Here is a 23,657-nt window from a genome sequence, read left to right as displayed (position 1 = left end):
AAGACAGAGGAAACACTAAACCAGTCAAAATCTTTCCTCTCCACCCCCTGCACAGCAGTGCTGGTAAGAACAATGCTGCCATTTCTGCTCTGCTAATGCTGAGGCAACACCCTCCAATGCAGAAGAAGGGAGACAAGGAACCATTGATTCGGGAGGAGGGGAACATGCTATGGCCAGGTTCACCCTCCCCAGTCTGCTGTCCCTGTGGCACAGAGGAAAGGGGGGGCTTCTGGATGGACCGGCGGAACAAGCACTGCAGGGCCTCGCTTTCCTCCTTTTCTGTGAACTATGCCTAACTGCTTATGTGAAAGAAAGCATCAAGCCCCATCTTGTTCATAGAAATACAACATACTTTAAAGCTGTAGTTAATGGATAAACTGTTTTCTGATTGGATGAGCCGCACAATAAATCTCTTCCTGAGCCAAGAGCAATGCAGCTTATTCAGTAACAGTGAAATGAGCCACTGTCACTTTGCTGCACTTGCATACATCAGGCAAAATGCTTCCATCTTCATCAGTCCTTTAGTGAAATAGAAATAAAACAATTGTAACAGAATGGTGTCACTGGATCTGTGGCACCTGCTTTAAAAATAAATCTCTTAGCTTTGTCTTCACTATTACTTTCAATAAATGTCCTAGCATTGCCACAGCATTTATCTAGCAGCAGGAAACCATTATCCTATGACAACAATCTATCCCATTAACATTAGCTCTTAATTGTAAGATTGTTTATAAGACAGCAAAAGCTACTGAATCATAGTAGAATGATAAAAAGAGTTATGGTCATGGAGTATAGTAGTCGCTCCAGTTCTGAAAAACAACTTAAGAAAAGTAAAGGGCTGTATTTTTATATGAAAAATAATGTAATATTCTTACACAAGAAAATGTTTTTTAAATAATGGATTACATCAGCAAAGTAACTATTAAAGAGTTAATGTTAAAAAGTGTTACTAAGAAACTCTTGCTTTGATAAATGGTATGACTAAAAAACTGAATAGAAAGCTTAGAAACTTCCTGAAAGCAAGGCTGCGCCGAGTCAAACAGAGAAATCATAATAACAGAAGCACATTTGTCTGGCGGAGTGAACAGAAGGAATGTTGCCGAATTGAGATATGAAGAACGTCACTGCAGAATAGAAGGAGAACTGTCATTCTGATTGTTTGTCATTATTGTTTCATGTCCAGTTAAGTGAACTTAAGAGTGACAGTCATGTCATAACTACTGGCATCTATGTAAATTTCAAATCAAATACGATAGAGGCATTTCTGCCAGACACAAGTCACCAGGCTGCTCTTCCTCTTTATTTTTGTAACCCTCCATTTTCTCATACTGTGCTGCTAGCCCTTAAATTAAAAAGACAACTTCAACAGGAGATCCCTGTAATGCGTGTGTTTCAGTTCTCAGTCCGTACCTTGCTTTGTCTCAGCTCTTGGAAACAACGGCTAATGTCAAACTTCCATCAGAAACAGTCACCACAAACATCTAGATGTATTAGATAAAACTATGCCGTCCCATCAATGATGTATCATACAACAAAATCCTCTGAAACTCTAGGTTGTGGACTTCCCCTGAAGACCTGCAGAGAAAACGGCTTGAGCAAATGTTCCTCCATTGGTTTACTATAGCCCAAGCCAGATATCACAAGGGTCTTCTCTGTGGATAGGTGCAAAATAGGTGGAAAAGATCAGTCATGGTCCTTTTTTGTAAATTACAGCATCGTTCAGAGGCTATGGGAACTTCACAAGGATATCAGACGTACTCCTCCACGGCAATGAGTTACAGTAAATAACTCATTTCCTGGATACACTCATAACAGGCAGATATTCTAATGACATAGGATTTGCTACTGCACACACATCTTTGAAAATAATTTCAGTGCAATTATAAAGGTATTATGTGTGGACAACACCATCAAAAAATATTAAACATGCTGGCATAATACTAATTTCTTCTGCGTATTTAAACTTACTTGGCTAATTAATTAAATAATACAGGCTAGAGTTAAGTTTTCATTTTTCATTGTAACACCTTGTTCCAGAACATTGTTTTTACTAAATTCTGCACAGGACTGTTTTCAGAAATCATACCAAAGTGCAGCTATGTTCTTCAAAAAATGATCCTTTGACAAAGGAAATTTTAAAAATGGCTAAAAGAAAAAAAGTCAGCTCTGAGTAGAAAACATTTAATGTTTCAATGATTTCTTATCTCAGAGGGAAAAGAAGACAAGTTTACTTTCTCTGCTGAAATTTTTTGAAGTGAATTCTGACTGAAAAGAAGTGGCAGTGATTTAACAAAAACATACTGTTATATATGTTCAGAAGCATAAATGATGGTGTTATAAACAGGTACCTCTGCATTGGGTAAGAGCATTTTGGTCAGTTAAATTAGTGAGATTCTTTTTTTTTAATTCCTTTCCAGTTGATCTTTTTTGTTCTGTAAATTTAAAGTAGCTCAGTGGCTACTTTTATATATAATTTGGGCCTTCAAACAGCACCAGATTGTGCTGTCCCATCCTCTAATCTGACCATTTGTTATGGTGACTAGCGAATAGAGGCAACATGTTAATGCAAGTTCTATAAAAGTATCTGTGAAGAAAACACTTTTTTACTTTAAAGGGTAAGTTCTATATGAGTGTATATTTTTACGTATTTGTCAAAGGGGTTTTTTTCTTGTTAAAGACGGTGACATCTGAATCATAAAAATATTAATGTTTATATTTGTGACAAAATATCACTCTACAGATATGTCATCACAAAAATCAATTGTCAGTATATGTTTAAGAATATGAAAATAATTTTAACTGATTTGCTTAAAAAGTGCCTTGTTTTATTAGACTGTGGAATGTAAAGCCCTCTTTCAAAATTCATATAGCATTTCCAATTGTAAGATTGTTTTATGTAGTGAACTTATTATTACATATGCATATTCTAGTGGCCTCTAGAGACTTTTAATTTAAAACATAGATTACATATAATTTCAAACTCTGATGTCTTTGACTTTAGTCGCAGAACTCACTTCCAGGACTTTCTGCTACTGATGGCTTGTGGTAATATATCAATTCTCCCAACAGGAATGTGCACAGGACAAATTAGTGAACGTAATTTTAGCCATATGAGGTCATTACAAATATAGCTTTAGCTCTTCCTAAAGTGGACCTCATTGTTAATATAAATATATACTATAATTACTGACATTTATATTATTTGGCTCCTGTCCTAAGTTACAGATACAGTGATGATAAAAGGGTCTTGCAAGCCCTTACCTAAGCGAACCATGCTTACTAATTACCTTCCATGGTTCTGGTTTCCTGTAAATAAAGTTACTCATGTATTTATAAGCAAGTCAAAATCTATACACATATTTCTAAAAGTGAATTATCTTGCTCTTTGGGGCAAACAGTACAGTCTACTGCTTGGAAAAGAACGCTGAGAGTAAAGCCACCCAGGATTCTTCCCAGCTTCTGCCAGGATGCGTACTCTCCCGTATCATTGGATATCCGACTTAAATACTTAAATCCAGTCACATTTTTAAATTGTTTGAGGCCCTAAAACAGAAGATCCTATGCGAGTAAAAGGATGCATTACTTTAAAGTAACAAATGGCTGTTGATTTTTCATCACTGTTTCCGAAGAGACTGGGGTCAGAGGGTTTGTTTTAAAAGTTTAATTGTTTGTTCAAAAGGTGTAGCTCGCAAGACACAAAGACTAGCAAAGTGCAGCAGGGAAGATCTCAAGACAAAGCAGCAGCCTCAACATTTCTCTCTAATGAGAAAAGGAAAAGACAGTCGAGGTCCCATAGGAATGCAGTATTTAGGGAGAGAACCAAGACTCCTTGCATGAATGGAGAGATAACCCTGATGAATTCTGGACTACCTGCTATCTTAGGGGCACGTCTAGGTTTAAGAATGATTTGGATCACAGGCTGTAACATTTTCCAGACATTCAGATTGCAACTACTAAGCCAGCAATTTTATGCTTTCCTTTCCCTGACTCTAACAGTACCGCGATATAAGCAGCCAGATTTTCTTCTGCATTGTGTTTTTTATCCATTCAGCCAAAATTAACAGTCTTCGAGGATAACGTATGCCAAGTGAATTTAAATCTTGCGGACTCAAATCGACCTAAAGTTGATGGATACATTCATGCCTACTGCTGAAATCTACCAATTACACAGAACTATGTTAACTTACCATAGAAACATCTCATCTAATAGCACAGATGATGTTGAACTAACTAATTACATTATGGCACATAGACAATGAAAAACATAACGAAGATGACAGCACAGCAACAGCAGATGCTGCACAAAAGAAAAATTAGAAAAATATTGCTCTGCAAAATGCTCTCAGTTAAGGTTTCCTCTGTTAAAATTAATCACAAAAATCAGTGAAGATCAGATTTCAGAAAAGGATATGAACGTTGTAATGGTATTTGGAAGACATCATTAAGCCTTTTAAAACCCTGCTCCTTGAGAAGGTAATTCTCATTTTTTTGTACCACTATCAGTTTTAAGACTAGTAAACATGTTAGTGCCTATGGCAGAGTTTCTTGGTAGAATATCTTTTCCAATAAGGAGCGGTCCTGATGGCTCTTCCAGAGTCTGAATTTGGTAGCTTCCAGCCATTACAGGCTTAGATAATTAGACAACTTAGATTTTATTTTAGCTTGGCATTTGCTCTATTCTTGTGCTTTTAGCTGTCAGAGAGCTAAAGTAACAGTGACTGTTGATTATCTGTAGCATGCCTTGTTACTTTATATATTTTAAATTGTACCAGATCCTAAATGACAAAACTAAGACTGCTGAGTATGTTTAAATGTAATATGTACATGGAGACTGCATCCAGATGATATATTTCATAGACCTATGCTACAAAAATACATTATTTTTAACCACAACACTGGTCCTCTCCCCGCTTTCCCCGCGGAAGCTTTCCACGAGCTCCCAGTCCACTTTATGCACAGACTCTGAACATATCCCAGTCTATGGAGAAAGACAGAAACAGACTTTTCTCCTCCATTTAAATCATACCTGTGGTGCCATTCAAATTTCAATATTTTATTTGTTATGCAATTAGAAAGAAAACATATCTACGGCATCCTATGTTTTCCCAAGTACATTTTTCCTAGCTAGACATTTTTTCCTTAAATTTTAAATGGTTACTGGGCACACGTCTCTCTGGTCCAGCTAAGGCCAGGGATGCAGAAATGAAGGAGGCCCACAGGTGGCGATGTGGTTAAAGTACACCTGGGCTGTGGTTCCCGAGACCAGATTTACCAGTCGGCCTGTCAGAGGGAAGTCGGTCTGCATTTTTGTACCAATGCACTCATTTGTAAATAAATACTCCCGGCTAAAGTTTCGTATACCTGTACGGGTACAGCCCTTCTACGTTAGCCTCCAGCAGGAACAGGTTTGAAATACTTTATTGCCTTAGACAACAGAGAGATGGTGGACGCACGCAAACTTGTAATTCAGTCACGCTGCCATCACTAAATATTTATTTGACAAGAGCAGTTGACTGCAGCCCGCCCCCCGAGCGGTGCCAGGGCCTGTCCTGCCCTCTCCCCTGGCGCAGGTCAGCGTTACCCTGTGTGCACGCTCGGCCGCTGCCCGTGCGTTGCTGCAGTTGCAGCGGCGCCTGACCAGCCAGTCCCACTGTCCTCACTGCATTGGCTGCTCCTTACGTCAGCAGTCTGGAATCGAGAAACTCGTATTATGAAGTTTTTCTGTTCTTTCACAGGCCCTGGAAATGTATAATTTATCTGACTCTTTAGCTGTGGTTCGCTCGGTGAAGCACGTTTGCGTATGCCGTGTGACAGAGGCATGCGTATGCCCTGTACGAGACAATGCCAGGCAAGAGCCTGTTCTCGCAGTTGGGCAAATCCCCCGACGCTTGCAGGAATAACTGTTCACGGGGATAACACCCACTAATTATGGTGCATTTATAGATACTTTTATTACTCCGAGGGTCTTTTTAGCTATATGGTGCTGTACTTTTCCTTATCTTGTGTGTCGTGCTTAGGCCTCAGAAATGTGCAATTAATACATGGAGGTTTTTTTCCCAATTTTAAGTGGCCTACTGAATATTACTTCTTCTGATTTGCTATCATCCTCGGGCTTCTTCCTCAGAAATGCAGTTGTCTTCTCAAATGACAAGCCGTGCTGCTAACTGCCAGCCAATTGCGGCAGTTTAACCCTTTTAAACCTTTACAGGGTGCTAATAATAGCGGGCCGTATCCGGACGTGGATTCCTAAGCACAGCTCCCCGACGGTTTCACCGGGGGAATTTTTACAAGTCGGCGGCTCGACACGGCCCCCTCCAGCCGAGGGGCGAGCCGGGCACGTCGCTCACGGCCTCCTCCCCGCCCCAGCACGGGACCCGAGTGCCAGCCCGCCCTGAGGACGGGGGTGCGCGGCCCCGGGGGCCGGACGAGGCCGCAGGCACCGGGGAGCGCCAAAAGGGCGGCGAGGACCGGCTCCCGCCGCCGCGGGGCCGCGCCTCCCCTCAGCGCCTCCGCCCCGGCCCGGCGGGGCCGCGGCGGCGGGGGAAGCGCCCGGCACCCGGCAAGGGCTCTGACGAACGCCGCCGCCCGGGCGGAGCGGGCCTGTCCCCGGCGGCGGCCGGCTCGGGGTCAGCCGGGACGGCCCCTCGCCGCCAAGTTTCTCAACTGGTGGCCGGGAGGGGAGCGGGGCGGGCAGCGCCCTAACGGCCGCCAGCGGCGCCCTAACGGCGGCGCGCGCGCCTCTCCTCAGCGCCCCGGCGGGCGGTCGGGCGGCGCGGCCGCCGCTGCCCACCTGACTCCCTCCTTCCCCTCCATTCCCCTCCGCCCCCTCGTCGCCCCCTCCCTTTCTCTCCTTTTTTTTTTTTTTTTTTTTTCCCCTTCCCCTCCCCTTTCACTCATTCCTTTGTCTTCTCGGGGATTGGCAGGTTTTATTATTCCGCCTGAACAAGCCGGGGGCGGATTGGCTGCGGCGGGCTGACGGCGGAGCCGAGCCGGAGTGTAGTTGGGATTCTGCTCTGTCAGTAACACATGTGTGAGGGGCAGCGGGGAGCGCACGCACACGGACACACACACACGCGCGCACACACACACACAGACACGCGCGCGCGCGCGCGCACACACAGCAACACGCACTCTCTCTCACACACACACTCACACACAGGCTCACGCAGGCAGAGGGGCCTCCTCCCGCGTCCTGCCAGCGCCGCCGCCGCAGGATCCCCGGCAGCAGCTCCGCGCCCGGCCCCTCTCAAACTCGCCGGCTCTCGCCCTCTCCTCTGAGGCGCTTCGGCGGGCCGCGGCGGGCCAGCTCCGCGCCGCGGGAGGCTCGGGAGCCGCCACAGCCCAGAGAAGGGGGCGGAGGGGGGGGGGGGGGGCGTGGGGGAAGCGGTACAAAGTGAAGCCACATTGCCAAACTTACCCGGCGATTGCAGCAGCGAGCGGCGGCGCCCTGCGTGTGCGGCTCGGCGGCAGGGACTGAGCTCTGCAGCTCCCCTCCCGGGAAGCGGGAGCTGGAGGAAGGACCCAGGCAGACGCCTCTCATAGAAATATCTGTATTTTTCCAGCCTGGGCTGCCCCTTACCGGGCGGGGGGCTCCCTCCAGCGCTCCCGAAAGCCAGACAGAGGGCGAGCGCTGTGTTTTGTTTCTTTGCAAGGAGACCTCCTCAGGCACCCCGAGCGACGTTGCTCCCCGGCCTTTTGCAATATAGAGGGGAAGCAGGTAAGAAGTGCGGTAATTACCCCTTATTTTCCAGCGTACGTGTGTGCGGTTGCATGCCCGCGCCCCCTGCCCCGCCGCCGTCCCGCGCTGCCCGCCGCGGCGGAGGGGCGCGGAGTGGGGCGCCCCGGGCGCGGGGGGGGCCGCGGGCCCCGGGCATTGTCGCGGCCCCCGCGTACAAAGCTTGGCGGCGACCGCCGCTCGGGGCGGCTTTCCTTTCCCCCCTTTCCAGCTGCCGCCGGGAAAGGGCTCTGCCTGCCTCGGCTGTGAATGGAAGGGACGGGGGCGGGGGGGGGGGGCTGGGGCACCCGCTTCCCCGTAGTAAACACTATTCTGAAACAGTGGCAGAAAAGATCAAAGTGAGCTCTCTATTTCTCTCCTCTCCAATTCCCTTCCTGCCCCCCACACGGTCTTTTGTTTCAATCCAGGAGAAATCCGGTGAATCACCTAATTAAAACCAAGACATGAATTAAGCATCCATTTTTGTACTACAAATTGCCAGCTCTCCGCTTGTCCCTCCCTTGGTCTCCATTAAAAAAACGCCAGAGACGCTGTTAAAAGGGGGGGTTATTTTGCCTCTAGCTTCCAGCTCTGCTTTCTATTTCACTGACTCCTATCCCAGGACCTAAATTGCTTGGCTGTGTAATTACTAGGGTAAGCCTATTTAAGTTAAAAGCTTTTTTCCCCCCAACTCTAAATGAAACTTGATGAGGGCCCGTCCTTAGTTATCAAGGGAGTCACTTTCTGGTCAGTCCTCTTGATTCATCTTTTTAGATTTAATCAGCATTAAGGTATTGCTTGTCCTTAAGAGCTTTAGCTTAATGGGGTTACTGGATGGTTTTCTCAGTGTAACGTTTCCCGTTTTATATTTATATATATATTTGCCTTCGACGAGACGGGCTAAGGTGGTGGCATGGAGTCTTTTTCTTTCTTTTAAGAAATCCGAAGTGATTTAAAGCGTAGGGAAACGGTTTAAAGACTTGGAGCAGGAAATGCAGATTCATTTAGGCTGTAGCTGGAAACTGTAACAAAAGGCAATTCCTTGAACAAATGCATCAGAAATCAATTTACATAAAGGTATATGATGCGTTCGGATAAATGCAATGCTAATGGCTTTTAGAGTGGTTTTCTTTCCAAAGTCTCGGGGTTTTTGTTACAGCTTAATTGGTGCAGTTCTTCTGGTTTATTGTGCGGTCACTGGACATACCTCCAGGTACTCTTTCTGAGGAAATGTGTGTTTAAAATCGGCCTCAGTTCTCCTCCTCCTGCAGCCGAGTTGGGCCAGTGGCAGGAAAAGTTCGTCCTCGCTGCTCTGGAGGTATCAGTCTGAAGGTCCTTAGCAGATAGCCAGATGCCTCGGCATGAGCACATACGGCTTACAAAGGACAAAGACAAAACATGCTGCTTAATTGGCAGTAAATAACTTGATCTTTTTATAGTATAAGTGACTAGAGGAACACCGGGAGTTTGTTGGACTCTGGATTGGAGGCAACAAATTAATCGGTTTAGAGTAAGCTTTATGAATTGATTCCTATATTGTCTCTCGGTTGTCCTGCTTGCATAAAGCATTTATTAGAAAGTGAAAAATGCCCTTAGTGGCAGTTTTGGGGGAGGCCAGAGTAACTCCAGCCGGAGCGGTGCTCTTCGTTATTCTGCTGCTTTCTTATGGTCCGTAAACTTTTTTTTTTTCTTTTGAGTAACAAAGCTTTAGCGTTTAAACTGCTGATCAAGGGCAGATTAGCGAGACAAAAGTTGAGTATGTTTGTGTAGGAAGTTAACAGGCGTCCTAAAGTTCAATGATCTATTATTCGGGCCAGTGTCCTCAGTCTGGAGTGTTTTCTCTGGGTGTTTTTATGTCTCCAAAATAAAACGGGGGAAAAAAAAAAAATCCCGAGGTCTGCACGGCCGGTCCCGAGCCCCTCGTTACCGCCCCGAACCTGCAGAGTCTCTCCTAGACTGAAAAACCAGTTTCACAACTTTTTTTTTTTTCCCACTCTTCACACACTTTTTTTTTTTTTTTTTTTTTCATAAGCAAAACAAACCCCGGGACTGTTCCTGACTTGTGAGCTGCAGCTGCACAAGCCCGGAGCGGGGAGGGGGGGCGGCGGGGCGCTCTCGCTCTGTCCCCCACGCCCGCCAGTCCCCGCCAGCTGCGCGGCCCGGGCCTGCCCCGCGCCCCCCCCCCCCCCCCCCCCGGCACGGCGGTGCCCCGCCGGGGCCCGGGAGCGGCGCTGGCCCCGGCGCGGGCGAAGTGGGAGGCGGGCGGGGTGCGCCGCGCTGCCGGCCCGTCACTGACCCGCCTTCCCTCCCCTCTCTCCGCGCAGGCCATGGTGAACCCCGGCGGCAGCTCGCAGCCGCCCCCGGTGACGGCGGGCTCCCTCTCGTGGAAGAGGTGCGCCGGCTGCGGGGGGAAGATCGCCGACCGCTTCCTGCTCTACGCCATGGACAGCTACTGGCACAGCCGCTGCCTCAAGTGCTCCTGCTGCCAGGCCCAGCTGGGGGACATCGGCACCTCCTGCTACACCAAGAGCGGCATGATCCTCTGCAGAAACGACTACATCAGGTGAGGCGCCGGCGGCACGCAGCGGCCGGCCTGGCGACGGCCGGGCTGGCGGGGACCACTTCCCCCTTCCTCCCTGCCTTTTTTTTCGTTTTTTTTCCCTCATTTCTCGCGGTGGGTGCCCGCGGGGCGGAGGGGTGGGCCGGCTCAGGATCGCTCCTTCATTAGGAGCGGAGAGACGTGCGGGTGCGGATGTTAGCGCCTAGCCCAGGGCGCAGTTGCGACTGCCAAGTGGAGGGAAGAGTTGGGGGGGCGGAACGACGACTGTAACTTTAAAGTGGTTTGTCAGCACAAAACAAGTCCTAACTAAAAATAAACAGCAATCAGAGAGGCTAAATTAATCTGCTTTGTTGTAGTGTTGAAGGAGAAGTGTGCATATCTGAACGGTAAATGTTAAAATCGTAGGGCTTAAATAAGGCTGTGGCAGAGGTGCTAAATAATGAAATGCCTGCCTTTAGTATCTGATTAATTATGATATTTACATAAGCACCTTTAAACTCCTTTGAGTGGAAACAGAATGACTCATTCTCTGTTCTCCTTGTGAAAGAGCTGATTAACTGTCAGTTGGAGGGCCACCGATTCTACTTACAGCCAAAAACAGTGGTATAATGTTTGTCTTCGCATTGTTACAGAGAAGCTTTGAACCGACATTTTTCTTAACTTTCAGTATAGAAAATGCAGGGGATAGGAGAGGAGGGATATGCTCTTGCCCTTTATTTCTTATCTCTTTCTTTTTTGAAGCTGTTCACTTTAAATGCCACAGATTTGGGTAGGGGGAACTAAGCCTTATTAATCTCGCATCTGTTGGGGTACAGTAAGATTACGCAGAGTATCCCTTCCAACGAGTTTCCAATATAATTAATAGAAAGAATTCATGAGGTCAGGTGCCCGTACAATCTTTTCAGGTGAACTCAAGCTACTTAAACTCATTAATTTAAAAGGAGGCATTTTGAAGGATTACACATTTAATTTGAGTAAATGGTTTGATAGACTGATGCACATGAATGCTTCAAGGAGGTGTTCTATTTCAACATTCAGTAATTAAAAAAAACAACAAAAAAGCCCCATACCTTCGCGGCATAACAGAAATGCTTAGTTAAAACAAATTACGTTTTGTTTAAATGCTTCTGCCTTCTCATTCACAGTAAATGTCAAGAGTTAACCCAGGTTTTTGCTTCTCCCTGATAGAAAAAAAGTGGAACTTTTTGGCTTCCTTTTGGGGGGGGGGGATATCAGCCACCAAATATTACAAGTTTGCTTATGTTGTAAAACTTGACTTCTGTTTGAGCAGATCAGGACTGTACTGAATGTGTGCATATGCATGGAGACCTCCTTAGTCTAAAAGGACGGAGTTAAGACTTGGTTACTCTGATAGTGCAGCCTCTGTCCTGATACATGGCTGCATCTTCGGTCAGTTAAGTAGATGAAACACAGCCCTCAGTATCTTTGAGGAATCGGAGCCATAGATTCACTAGTTTTGGGGGTATTTTTAGAGAGAAATGCTAGAAAATTGGCACATGGGGGGGTTTTAATGGTGCTTTTTGGTCACCATCTTAAGCAACAAGCCTAAGCCTGGCAGAATTGTAATTAGAGCAGAACGATGTTAGGGAAAGAGTCTCGTTTGAAGTGGAAAAATTGACACTACTGTTAAGATGCACTGAATAGTACAGATTCGTCACTCGACCAACACCATCAAACAAACCCTCATGTCTGATTACTACTAATTAAAAAGAGAAGATGCGTCCACTGTATCCCAGAGGCAAGTGCAGGCAAGCTTATCGCAGTCCTCTGGTTTTGTGTTGCCAAAAATTAATACTCGTTTATTTTAATGTAGGCGATTATGAATAGGATGCTTTATCAGATGAGGGTTTTGAATTGATCTCCTTGTTCTATCGCCTGACTTCTCTTTAGATCTGTGTAATTTGACTTGCAAAAATAACTCTGACAGATGCTTGCTGAAACTTGAACTGGACACTGTACGCTCGAGGTGGGGTAGGACGGCCTGGCCCTGCCGGGGCTGAGTTAACTTGGAGCTTTCTCGCTGGAAATGGACTTCGCAGGCTTCCACGTGGGTCGTGCTGGCACGAGCGAGACCCTCGCCCTTTTCTTGCTTGAAACGGCCTCATTTAGTTGTGGAGGCGATGCCACCCGTTTGGCAGCGTGTCTCTCCGGTTCCCCTCTGCCATCCTCCCCCCTCTTAATTTTCTGTAGGGCTTTTCCGGCGGTATATTCCCTTCCCCAGGCAAGAGCCACGGGCACAGTTCTTAATTGGAGACGCGGGGCACGCTAGACACGACTAACAAAATGAGAGAGAGGATTGATCGGCCCGGCAGGCGCCAGGTGAAAGGGACTTGACTCCTTCGGGCCAAGACCACGGGGCCATTTATTAATGAGCTTTTCAACCGTCTGAGGTTGTATGTGGTTTTTTTGTTGTTGTTTAACCCACACAACACTCCCCTTTCCCTCTCCTCCCCCGCCCCCCCCAACCCGACAAAAATTAGCCGTAGAGCTACAGCAGCAGCTTTCATTGAAAGCCAAGGTTCCTGGGAAAAGAGAGGGAGGCGAAAATCCCAGTCCCTTCCCCTCCCTCCCCACCGCGAGCAGCGCGCTTGCAGGGAGGGGAGCGGAGCACAGCCCTCCCAACCTTAAGATGCCAGATAAAGCAGCAGCGTGGCAGCGAATCCGCACAATTAAAAGCTTTAATTAGTGTCTCCTCCATTTTCTCTTAGTTCTGATAGGTTTTATCTAATGAGATCTGGTCCCTGGCTTAGATCTGCTCGGAATGACGTGTCCGAAATGAATGAGAGCCGCGTCGCAAACAAAACATTTAATTAACAAAATTGGCCTCTAAGAGAGAGCGGGGAGTGGTGGGGAAGGGGAAGAGGGGGGAGGCTGCCCAGGCGCGTCTTAAAGGGGCAGCGCCCGCGGCCCCTCCCCTCCCCGGGCGCCCGCTCCTCGCAGCGCGGCGTGGGCGCAGCCCGCCCGGCCCCTTCCGCGGGGGATGCGTGGGGCCGCGCCGGACCCGGCCGCGGGGCGCCTCGCCCGCCCGCAGCCGCAGTGTGCGCCGCGCCGCGCCGGGGAGGGGGCCGCCAGGCAGGGAGTTCATTTCCCTGGTAATCAGCGGCAAGCTGCTATATTCAGGGAATGCTGTCCCTTTAATTGAACAGGCTAGGTAATTAAATGGCACTTTTCCAATAGGACGTGCTAGGTAAATCTAATAGTTGGTTATTTAATATCACTTTGAAGTCTGCCCACTCAAGCACAATGACAGCACAGGAGCATGTGAACTATTAGCTAGGAGAAAAAAAAACCCAGGATCTCAAAAATTAATTAAATCGCATGCAATTTAGGGGGAACGTTTATCTTGATTTGTCATAACAGAATTAATTCAAGGCCTCCAATTCACTTGGGGGCAGATCTGTTACTCTGAATTAACCAAGCGTAATTTGGCTGGTGGTTTTTTTTTTTTTTCCTTCCCCTTCTCTAATGCAGCACTTGCCATTATGCGCAGCCCCCCTTTTAAGTATCAATAGCTTCTGGTGCTTTTAAGGTGCTTGGTCTCCAGTTATTCTGAAGTACCTTTAATGGACTTGGCTCCAGGCGTAATTTCTGTGTTGCCTTTCTTTGTTACATTTAATATAGCTGGTGCAGAATTTAGATTAAATATAGGGAATGTACAGAAACACCAATCGCTTCTGGATCAGTAGGTCTGGATGCGCATTTCTCTTTGCTAGGGCTTGGATATCTATTTGTGGGCACAAATGTGCACCGTGTTGTGCAAGAATCAGAGCACTTAAATCTGTCTCCACAATTTTGGAAACAACTGGAACCTTATTTTGTTAGTATAAGTTGCTAGAGATGTGTTTCTGCTTATACTGAATTTTGAGCAGCAAGACGGAAAGCTGGGCTGAAAAGGTTTCTTGCTGCCTTCATTCCCACTCTTGTGAAAGTTCTGAAAAAAACCCAACCAAAAAACCCAGGAGCGTTTCTGTGTTTGGGGGTGTGGGGAATGCTGTGTTGGAACCACACAGTAGTTAATTTAAGGTGGCTCAGTAAAATGCTGCTAAGTGTAGAAGAGCTGCCTTGTCTGTATAGGGAACCTCTTGATGTTTGTGATTGATTGCATTGCCCAAATGTTGAAATATTAATGACCTTCTTGGACTGAGGACCCAAAGAGGAAACTGAAACCAATTCTGTCATCACAATTAAAGAGTCCCCTGGCTTTAATTAGCCTGACCTGGGGTATCTCTACCCATTGCTGCAGTTAAAGAGAAAAGAGCCCATTAAAGTCCAGTCTGAGACCGATAGCTACTTAATTGAGCACCTAAAGCCTCAAGCCTTTTAAATCAAATACTGTCCTGGACAGTCCCCCTGGTTAGATAATTAGCTCTCCAGCCTCTCAGAAACCACGTGAAACAACTTTTTCAGTAAAGAATAGTTACTGTGGAAGACATCCTTTACTGGTAAGGAGGAATAACATTTTTTTTTTTTTTTAAAAGATAAAACCTTTTTCCTGTTAATGGTATTACAGAACAAAACCATTCCTAACAGTAGAGAAGGAAAAATAAGCTTAATTTTCATGGTAAATAATACAAGGCAGTGTGAAAGGTGTTCTGACTGCAAGTAATTTTTAGGAATTTTAGCAGAAGATTCGGCTGAAGTGGCTTCCCAAAACAGAATTGTTCTGGGAACGTGCTTAGGGAAAACCTAAGATATGTGGAAAGCCTCTGGATTAGTTTGACTCCATTGATTCACAGGCACTCAAGGTGTACGACCACTTCTAGTCAGAGAGAATTGTATAACAAATGAATGCTTAATGAAGACAAGTAGTGCAATGAGATCGGTATTCCGAAAGCTGTGTTTTCAGTTGGGTGGTGCAATTGTACAGGGGGTTGTGAGAGACCGCTCACCAGGTTCAGGTTCTCCCGGACAAGTAACGTTGTCTGTTCATCTTTGCCTTTCTTCCTCCACCCTACCCAGCAATGCCCTTGTCGCCACCCACTTACCCTAGATTTTTGGATCTTTGCTCTAGAAATGTAACAGCGCCTTGCTGCCTCCTCTTGCGGTGCTTCCTGTGCACCTTTTCTGTGTGCCAACTTCATTACTAGTAACAACGGAGGAAGAAAAACGCATCTCGTAAAGCTTTGGAAGTAACCTCGATAGATCACGTAACTACTCAGAACTGGTCCTGATTTAGAAGATGCCCTAATAATGGACCCTTAGTTTCCAGACAGTTTAGTCCCTTTGGCTGGAGGTCCTGACAATGTATTAGTTCAGCTTTCCCTTTGTAACCACTGTGATTCTGCAAGAACGTGTCAATGTGTTGTGGATCTCAGACTAATTAGTTTTGAAATGGAGTTTTGATTGAACTCTTCAAATCGATGCTGCTGCAAAATTTGTTTCTCAGCTTCCTATTAAAAGCCATCTTAAGGGGCAGTTTTACTACTCTCTCTGTCGTTCAGTCGATACATTTAATAACAACTTACAGGCTATTTTCAATAAAGTGGCGACAGCAAATTAGTAGTTTGAACATGACAAGCCTCCTCTGCAAGCTCAGATTCCGAAAATTCAAAGCAATTATTTTTATACAGAGGCACACTGCAATCATTCAGATTACGGGTATTCTGTTGTAATGCGTCTCCTAGGTTGACACAAACAGAATTTTATGACTTTATTTGGACAGGAAGGAGATGCAAATATTAATATTTATTATGACACCAATACGCTAATTTGTAAATCCTATTACTATGTTTTACATCGTGCAGAAAAGTGGGTCTGTGACCCTGCCAGCTAGTTCAGTTTCCTTTTTTACTGCAAAATGATTGTGGTAGTTCTTCATAAATATTTGTGTATATTAGAGACGTGCGCAAAAGCAAATAAAGGTTTTCTAATTCTAGCTAACGCAGCCTGTAAAAGTAGAACTCAATAATCATTATTGTATTATATTTTGAATCGATGCGTTGTGCCTTTAAATGGATTTGAAGAATTATGTATATATTTTTCTTCGCCACTCTTCTGCCTGTTTCCCCCCCTCCCCCCACTGCGTGTGCCCCCCCCCCAATGGCAGATGTTGTGGTCTCATTTGATTGCATAGGAAAACTGCAGTGATACAGCAAACACCCAGAGAGATATGATGACAAATGGGTCCAGATCCCGGTAAATTACTTTCTGCTCAAATCGAAATTTCATTCAGTTTGTTGCTAGCAGAGATGAAGTAATCTAAATTGTGGACTCAGGAGCAGATAGAGGGAAGTTGGAGCAAGCATTTCATTATCAAGAGAGAGAGAAGGTTAGGATGAAAGAGATGAGCAGAGGCAAATCTAAAGTGTTGACACCATGATTGAAAAGGTTAACCCATACACATTATATATCAACCTGGATAGCAGAGAGTTTCTAATGGAAACTCTGCACTGATGGAGGTTTACTGGAGTTTCAATACACTGAGCATGATGTCTTCTTAGATATACAATCAAATCCTCTTAACCCTTTTGATGACTCATATCTCAAGATATGATTAAAGTACAAAAGAGTTCTTCATATAATTTCAAGGACACAATGCATTTAAACTCCAGTCATGAATTGTATCTTTTTTTTATGATGAACCCAGTAATCTGATAAAATGTGTGTAGTACAGAATTGTTTGTGTTTCTAGAGGTGTAAGTCAATATTTCTGATTAAATCCTGTGTAACCACATCCAAGGTAGGGTGAAGCTACCAGTTGTTACACAAAAATATACTTTTTCATATTTTGACATGTAAGTAAGTCGGAAGACGGGGGTCGGAAGTCTAAAATAGTTGTGTAATAAACCATTGCAGTGATGCGCAAAAATGCTTAGAGCCTCCTGTGTATTAAATTATTCATGGTCATCACCTCTGTTCCAGGTTATTTGGAAACAGTGGTGCTTGCAGTGCCTGTGGACAGTCCATTCCTGCTAGCGAGCTGGTCATGAGGGCGCAGGGCAACGTCTATCATCTTAAGGTGAGGGGTTTTTTTCCTATGTTTTTTTTTTTTAGTAGCTGATTAGTACTGCCGTGCTTCTTTAGTAAAAAATCTGCATCTGCTTATGAATGAAATGCAAAGCAATAACTAGAAATTTGAGTATATATTATAAAGCTTCCCTTAGCGTATAGCTTTGTTCCCTCGTAATCGGTAAAACTATACTTGAGTTATGTACTGCGTAGTCCCAACAGGTAAGACTAATGCCATATTTGGAGGTACTAGAAACCAAGCAGCTCCATCTCTCAACTGTACTTGCAGTCTCTGAAGTGTAATTTTCAAACCTGCAGCATGCTTAATTTGTGCCGTAGTTTCACTCGCTGTCTCTTTCCCTTTTCAGTGTTTTACATGCTCTACCTGCCGGAATCGCCTGGTCCCTGGAGATCGGTTTCACTACATCAATGGCAGTTTATTTTGTGAACATGATAGACCTACAGCTCTCATCAATGGCCATTTGAATTCACTTCAGAGTAATCCACTACTGCCAGACCAGAAGGTGAATACTCAACAATTACTAATAAGCTTTATTAGAGCTAAATGAAGATCAATGTCTTTTCATTCTAATAGTGGACATTCCCCACCCCTGCAAGGAGACCTTTCAGTAACTGAACTTACCTTAAATAACTTAGGCATGGGGTATGGGGAGAAAATACTAACCTTTTAAATGTGACATATAGGGTGAGTCAGTTTATTTTGGTTTGGGCATGTGCATCTGTACAGCTGTTAAACTCCTTTTGTACAAAGCGAAATGGAGAGCATACGTTAATATAAACTCTTAACAAAGAGAAGTATTTTATTTTATAATCTTGAAATTAAGGGCTACAAGAGAGCAGGTTTCTGTGGGAGGAAAATTAGATCCTTTAATATGGAAATAAATGTCTTGTGAAGAGAAGGTTCCTGAACTAAACCAAAGTATTTCACTTTAATACTGAGGTTTTAGTTGAGGAAGCATGCTGGGGTACTCTTTCAGAAGTATTTTCTTGTCTGTTTTGTATGTCATAACTCAGATTTAAAAACCAAAGTGCTCTTTTCTTATCGCTCCATAACACTAATAGCTCAACTAGAGATTGTATATCTCTGTGGTTGATGGCTCTTGGTTTCAAGCTAAATGAGTAAATAATGACTGTACAAATCATATAGAGAAGAAGAAGAAAAAAGATTTCTGAGCAACAGTTGTCCTGTAACTCTGAAACGAGATAGTTTTAGATCTATTTTAATCTCCTTAATAAGTCCTAAAGCTATGCAAGTGAGTGCATTTTGATAACTGCTGTGCCTAATTTGTAACAATTACTGTCAACCTTGAGTTAAGAGACTGTTCATTCCACCCTGGTCCAGAAAAGAGTGAATGTATGACTCTTGCACATAATTTTATTCACATCATATTTCATACTGATTATGTATTGATGACATTGATTCATTTACTCTTTACAGCGCCACTTGCATGGATATTAAATCTTATTGACCACAGATGAATTTTAATTTCAGATTGGTGATAGATTTTTCCATCAGCTCTGATAGTATATTTGACTTTTTCATCATTAACCCAGGCAATCACACAGCACTGAGTTATTGCAATGAAACAAAAAGTGCACACTTCAGTTGGTAATTCTTTATAGATTTACAATAGGAACTTCATTAATGTCTGTAAGGATCACAAAAAATAACATTTATCTGCAAATAGGAATTTGGAAGATTAAAAAAATCTGGGACAAATGCTAGGCTGATCTCTTCTGTAATGTACAGAATATTTTTTAGTGCTTTTAGTTAGTGGAGAAATACGTCCAAGAAAACACAAACTCGTTTTTAATTTCCATGATTTTTTTGTTGTGTTGCTACATTTCAATATCTGTGTTTGCTTTTTTTTCTGTGCATAAATTTACTGATTAATTTTAAGTATTCTTTCAAGTCTTATACAGGGAAAGTAATTACATCAAAATAAAACATGGACCTTTTTATTTACTTAATTTGTCAATGGAGGCGATGAGAGAGTTGAGTACAAAAGTCCTATATAGTTAGGCAGAACAAAGATAATTAAGATTGGAGGAGAATGTGCAGCCTCTTCTCAAGGAAGTACAAATACAGTTAAAGATTCATAGATTTATACTGTTGTGAATTTTAATGAAACAAATCTGTAATACAGACTAGCTAGCAGTGAATCTGTTAAATGAATATTTGTAGGTATCCCATTTCAAAATATAGGTAAACCCATTCATCTTTATACACTGCAGTAAAAGGTTTACCATTCTGAGAGAGTGGTTTATCCACTTGTCTTCTACGAATGTAAAGTTTAATGTAACTTCAAATAGGTGTCTAAATTGTCATTTAGTTTTATCAGTTTCTTACTATGCCTTAGCAAAACATAAAAATGATTTAGTTGCAATAAGAGCAGTAGACATGATGAGCAACATAGAACATGGAAAAGAGAAGTAAAGTTGGACTGGGCTGGCAGAGCTCACGACTGTAGACGCCTGGTAGAAGCTAAATGCAGAGAAAATAGCGAGAACAGGTTTTTACTAGTTCCTGTCACCGACTATTAACTGCATTGCTACAGTCAATGATGAGGCAGATGACGAGGTATTAGGGAGAAGACTGGGGGGAGAGATTATAGTTTGGGTTTTTTTTTCTTTATAATATAATCTTGCTAGAAAATGGTGTAAGTTCTCCTACCAGTTTTCAAAGGGGAATTGTGGAGCAGCTGAACCCCAGAAAACTGAAATATAGTTGAGGAGACAAGTTGATAATTCATAGATTTGTCAGGTTTCTGGAGTTTTGGAAGCTCCAGGGGCGGGTGCCAAAAGAGTCACGTTTTGTATGTTGGCTTTTTAACAGTCTAAAGATGTTTACATGAGAGAGATTTTCCAGAAAGCTGTGTGTTTCAGGGCCACTAATTAAAAATGTTCTTCCACTATGACAGAGCTGGCTGTAACAGATGCTTTGTGCTAAACATTAAAGATCAATCAGTCTCCAGGTTATTCCACCACTAGAGATTATAGACATAGCCGAATATTCACAGGGTTTTTTATTAAACTGAAGAGATTGAGACATACTCCCAGCATTAAAACACATTTTTGTTGCGTATGTGAAGGTGACAGTTATGAACTCACTATTGTCTTAATATAGGTTACAGGTTAGTACCTATTGGTGATTGGCGCAGGCAGAAAGGGTTGCATGACCTAACTTTGTTCAAACACTTGCGTTTTTTTTTTTTTAAGGAGGCAAATGCAGTGATGTTGCCTTTTCCTGCCTTTTGCCTCCCTCAGGCAATTCACACATGTAAATTGTAACATCCCATCCCTTGCTATGTAGTTTGAAAAAAAACCCTTGTTTTCTCTGAACTCGGTGCTGCTTGCCTGCAGAAAGTAGTGTGTGATGTCCTGTGTGCCGTTTCATTTGAAGGGGCAGTATTGTCAAGAATTCTCTGTGCTTTTTTGTTAGTGGTAGTATTCCTGTAGTATTTCTTGTTTGCAACAGTATTACCACCTACTAAAAGTGTAAATTTTCCACCGGTTGGCAATGTTTGTGGCAAACGCTTGTCTTCAGCTTCTATACTTTTAAATAAAGTATGAGTTAGATTACGTCTCTCAGAGAAGATCTTAAAAATCTTCTAGTTTACATATCACTCAGCAATTCCCTTGTAGTTACATAATTGGTGTTGTCTGTGTCCATAGTAGAAGATATTTGATGCTCATTTATTAAATATGCTTGCTGGCTGCTCCCTAATCTTTGTTCTGGACAGACAAATTACCTTTCTCACACTGAGCTTCAGCTCTGGGGAATTAAACCTCCAAGCCTCTACTACTTTAATTAGCTTGAAAGTGGGGGGTTGCAGTTACTAATAGACCTCAGGCTTTTAGTAACTTAGAGAAAGGGTGAAAAAAGAACTTCCTGGGAAGCGCAAAATGTCATTTAAAAACCATAAAAATCTAATATATATTATTTCATTTTGGTAATTGCAAACAGATTGTATCTGAAGACTATGGATGATCATTTCTATTTTATCCAGGAGAGTTTAGATTTTTATTGAGTTACACACTTTTAATTATCACAATTCGTTAACACCAGTGTGAAAGCACATGTTTGACTTCATATATTAAAATGTTTATGTAACATTAACTAACACACCAGATGAGGAATTTTAAATGGGGGGGGGAATCCTGAAACATCTATATTTAGCTCTTGTGCAATGCAGCATGTTAACCAAAGTTGCCTTGGGAGGATATTGGCTGTACTTCTTATTTGCTTTACACACTATTTCTTCCAATTATAAGATCGTATTACTAGCTTCTTCAAAGGCATGACATAATGTTTCTTCCCTTTTAAAAGGGGCCCAGAAGAACCACCTTACTCACTGTACGATTTGTTACCAGAAAGTACGCTTATTTATTGTTGTCGTCTCTTTTTTTTTTTTCCCTCTCTGCTCTTTTTAGTAGTGAAACTGCAGAAAATGTTTGCTTTTTGCTATTTGAAGTTGAAACGTTAGCAGTCTGAATGGATAGTGTAGAAAGCCTTAATCAAGTCACAGTTGGAAAGTAATCTAATAAAAGAGAGATTAGTGAATAAGGAAAAGAGAAAAGCAGTCATGTTGTAGTTTCCTATCTCAAACTTAGTATTCTAGCTAAGATACCCATTTTTATTTCTTACAGGTCTGCTAAAAGGTCAGAGTAATGCAGAATGCGTGCCTTCATCTCAAATTTTGTTCATCACAGATGGATCCCATGTCTCCAAGTAGACAAGTCACCTTTGTAGCTAGCATCAATGCCAGCTCCATACCATTGCACCTTCTTTATTCTTGATTGCCCTTCCCACATTTATTGGTGTATTAAAATGACTGAATATGAACATTAAGGACTCCATGAACCTGGGCTAATGGGAGACTGTAGAGAAATGAAAAAAGATCCACCGGAGGACATCTTGGGGGGGGCGGGTGGGGAAGATGACTAATGAAGCTAATTAAAAGAAGCATTGAAATCTGCTTTCTACCCTCATTAACAATTAGCAGGGCACTGGCCAGTTTGTACCCTGTGTTTTACCTTAACAACATTCTATTTGCTCTTTGTATATTTAAGTGTTGTAAGGAAATGTGTTTCAATCAAACTGAACATGAGATAAAGATGTGGCTTTTGTGATATTCTATCACAAACACTTTTATTGTATCTCTGTAAAATACAATGTATGTATGCATGTAAGTGTTTTTGTCCTAATGTTGCTACTTCCCATGGCAAAAAAAAAAAAAAAAAGAAAAAAAAAGTCAGGCTCATAGCAGCTACTGTGTAGAAATTTTCACCTACTTCTAATTTGCTGAATGAAGAAAAATCTTTTATTTGTGATATTTTCAGAGACATTTGCTCTAGTATGGTGTATTTAAATAATAAAAAAGTAAAACAAACAACACTGAATTGAGTATGGGTTTTAGAAGCTGCCTTTTTTTTTTTTTTTAAACTGCATTCAAAACATTCTGAAACTATATCTTAGGTAGTCATTGCCTTAATTGTCAATTACCTTTAAAAGTAGCTTTTTGGTTTGGACGGGTTTTTTTTTCTTATGCCAGTAAAGAATCTGTTAAACTACTTAACCGCGTTACTTTTGGCAAGGATACAGAGCATTACTTCAAAATGATCTTTATTTTTCATTGAGATTCTTAATTCTGGTAACAGCAAGTATATTATAATTCATATTGCAGTGAATTATGGTATGCATATAGGTATTGTGGTCTCTTTCTATCAAGTTCCTTTCTGCAGAATCGTCTGTGTTAAGGGTATGCATGTGTCTGTGAGCGTGCAAGCATGAGAGTGTATGTATATACCGTAAGAGGTCGAAGAATAATAAAATAAAACCCAACAAAAGGTCTGTACCTCATGCTGGGCACTAGAATTGAGTATTCATAAAAAGGAATACAATAGCTATTCTGATCTGAACAACATAAAGTTGTGTTTGCTGTGGTAAGAGGCTAACTTTTCCACACTGACAATCTTAAGGAAAGAAAAACACATTTTCCGGGCTATTTCTGAGAACTAACTGATCTGAAATATGATGTGTTCTCTGAAAGCAAACAAACAAAACACCGCCCCCCCGCTTCCCCCCCCCCCCCAAACGACCAAACCTCCTCTAAGCTTAGGACGGGAGCAACTTCATTTAGTGGGTTTTTCCCATCAGCTGCTCGGTGGTAGGGCTGTGCAGAATCATTTTGAGAAAAAGTTCTGACTTTTCGTGTTTGTAGCAAGAATACTAACATGAATCTCTGGCTGTGCATTGCATGCCTTCAGTCAGGAAACTGCAAGCACCTAGAATGTGCTGCAATTAATAACAAATCAATATTAACAACTACTCTAGTTTTATAGGAGACTAATACATTTGAAATACATCATGATTATGTTTTCTTTTTTAAG

At 43.0% G+C, this 23,657-nt stretch overlaps 2 protein-coding genes across 2 annotated transcripts in view; one reads left to right on the top strand and one right to left on the bottom strand.

Moving 5' to 3' along the window:
* Positions 1-437: 437 nt before the first annotated feature.
* Positions 438-23,657, bottom strand: part of LOC127019100 (uncharacterized) — a 32,180-nt gene continuing 8,960 nt past the window's right edge. The window contains exon 5 of the mRNA XM_050901017.1: positions 438-519. Within this exon, the coding sequence (XP_050756974.1) occupies positions 438-519 (82 nt within the window). The remainder of the gene's footprint in view (positions 520-23,657) is intronic.
* Positions 7,415-22,182, top strand: LMO4 (LIM domain only 4). Its single transcript, XM_050900995.1, has 5 exons — positions 7,415-7,717; positions 10,039-10,277; positions 17,157-17,253; positions 17,612-17,767; positions 21,915-22,182. Exons 2-5 carry the CDS (start codon positions 10,042-10,044, stop codon positions 21,921-21,923), a joined length of 498 nt encoding a protein of 165 aa, XP_050756952.1. The 5' UTR covers positions 7,415-7,717; positions 10,039-10,041; the 3' UTR covers positions 21,924-22,182.

This window comes from Gymnogyps californianus, chromosome 8, assembly GCF_018139145.2.
Source record: "Gymnogyps californianus isolate 813 chromosome 8, ASM1813914v2, whole genome shotgun sequence".
In the NCBI taxonomy this organism is placed as follows: Eukaryota; Metazoa; Chordata; class Aves; order Accipitriformes; family Cathartidae; genus Gymnogyps; species Gymnogyps californianus.
This window is presented reverse-complemented; position numbering and strand designations above follow the sequence as displayed.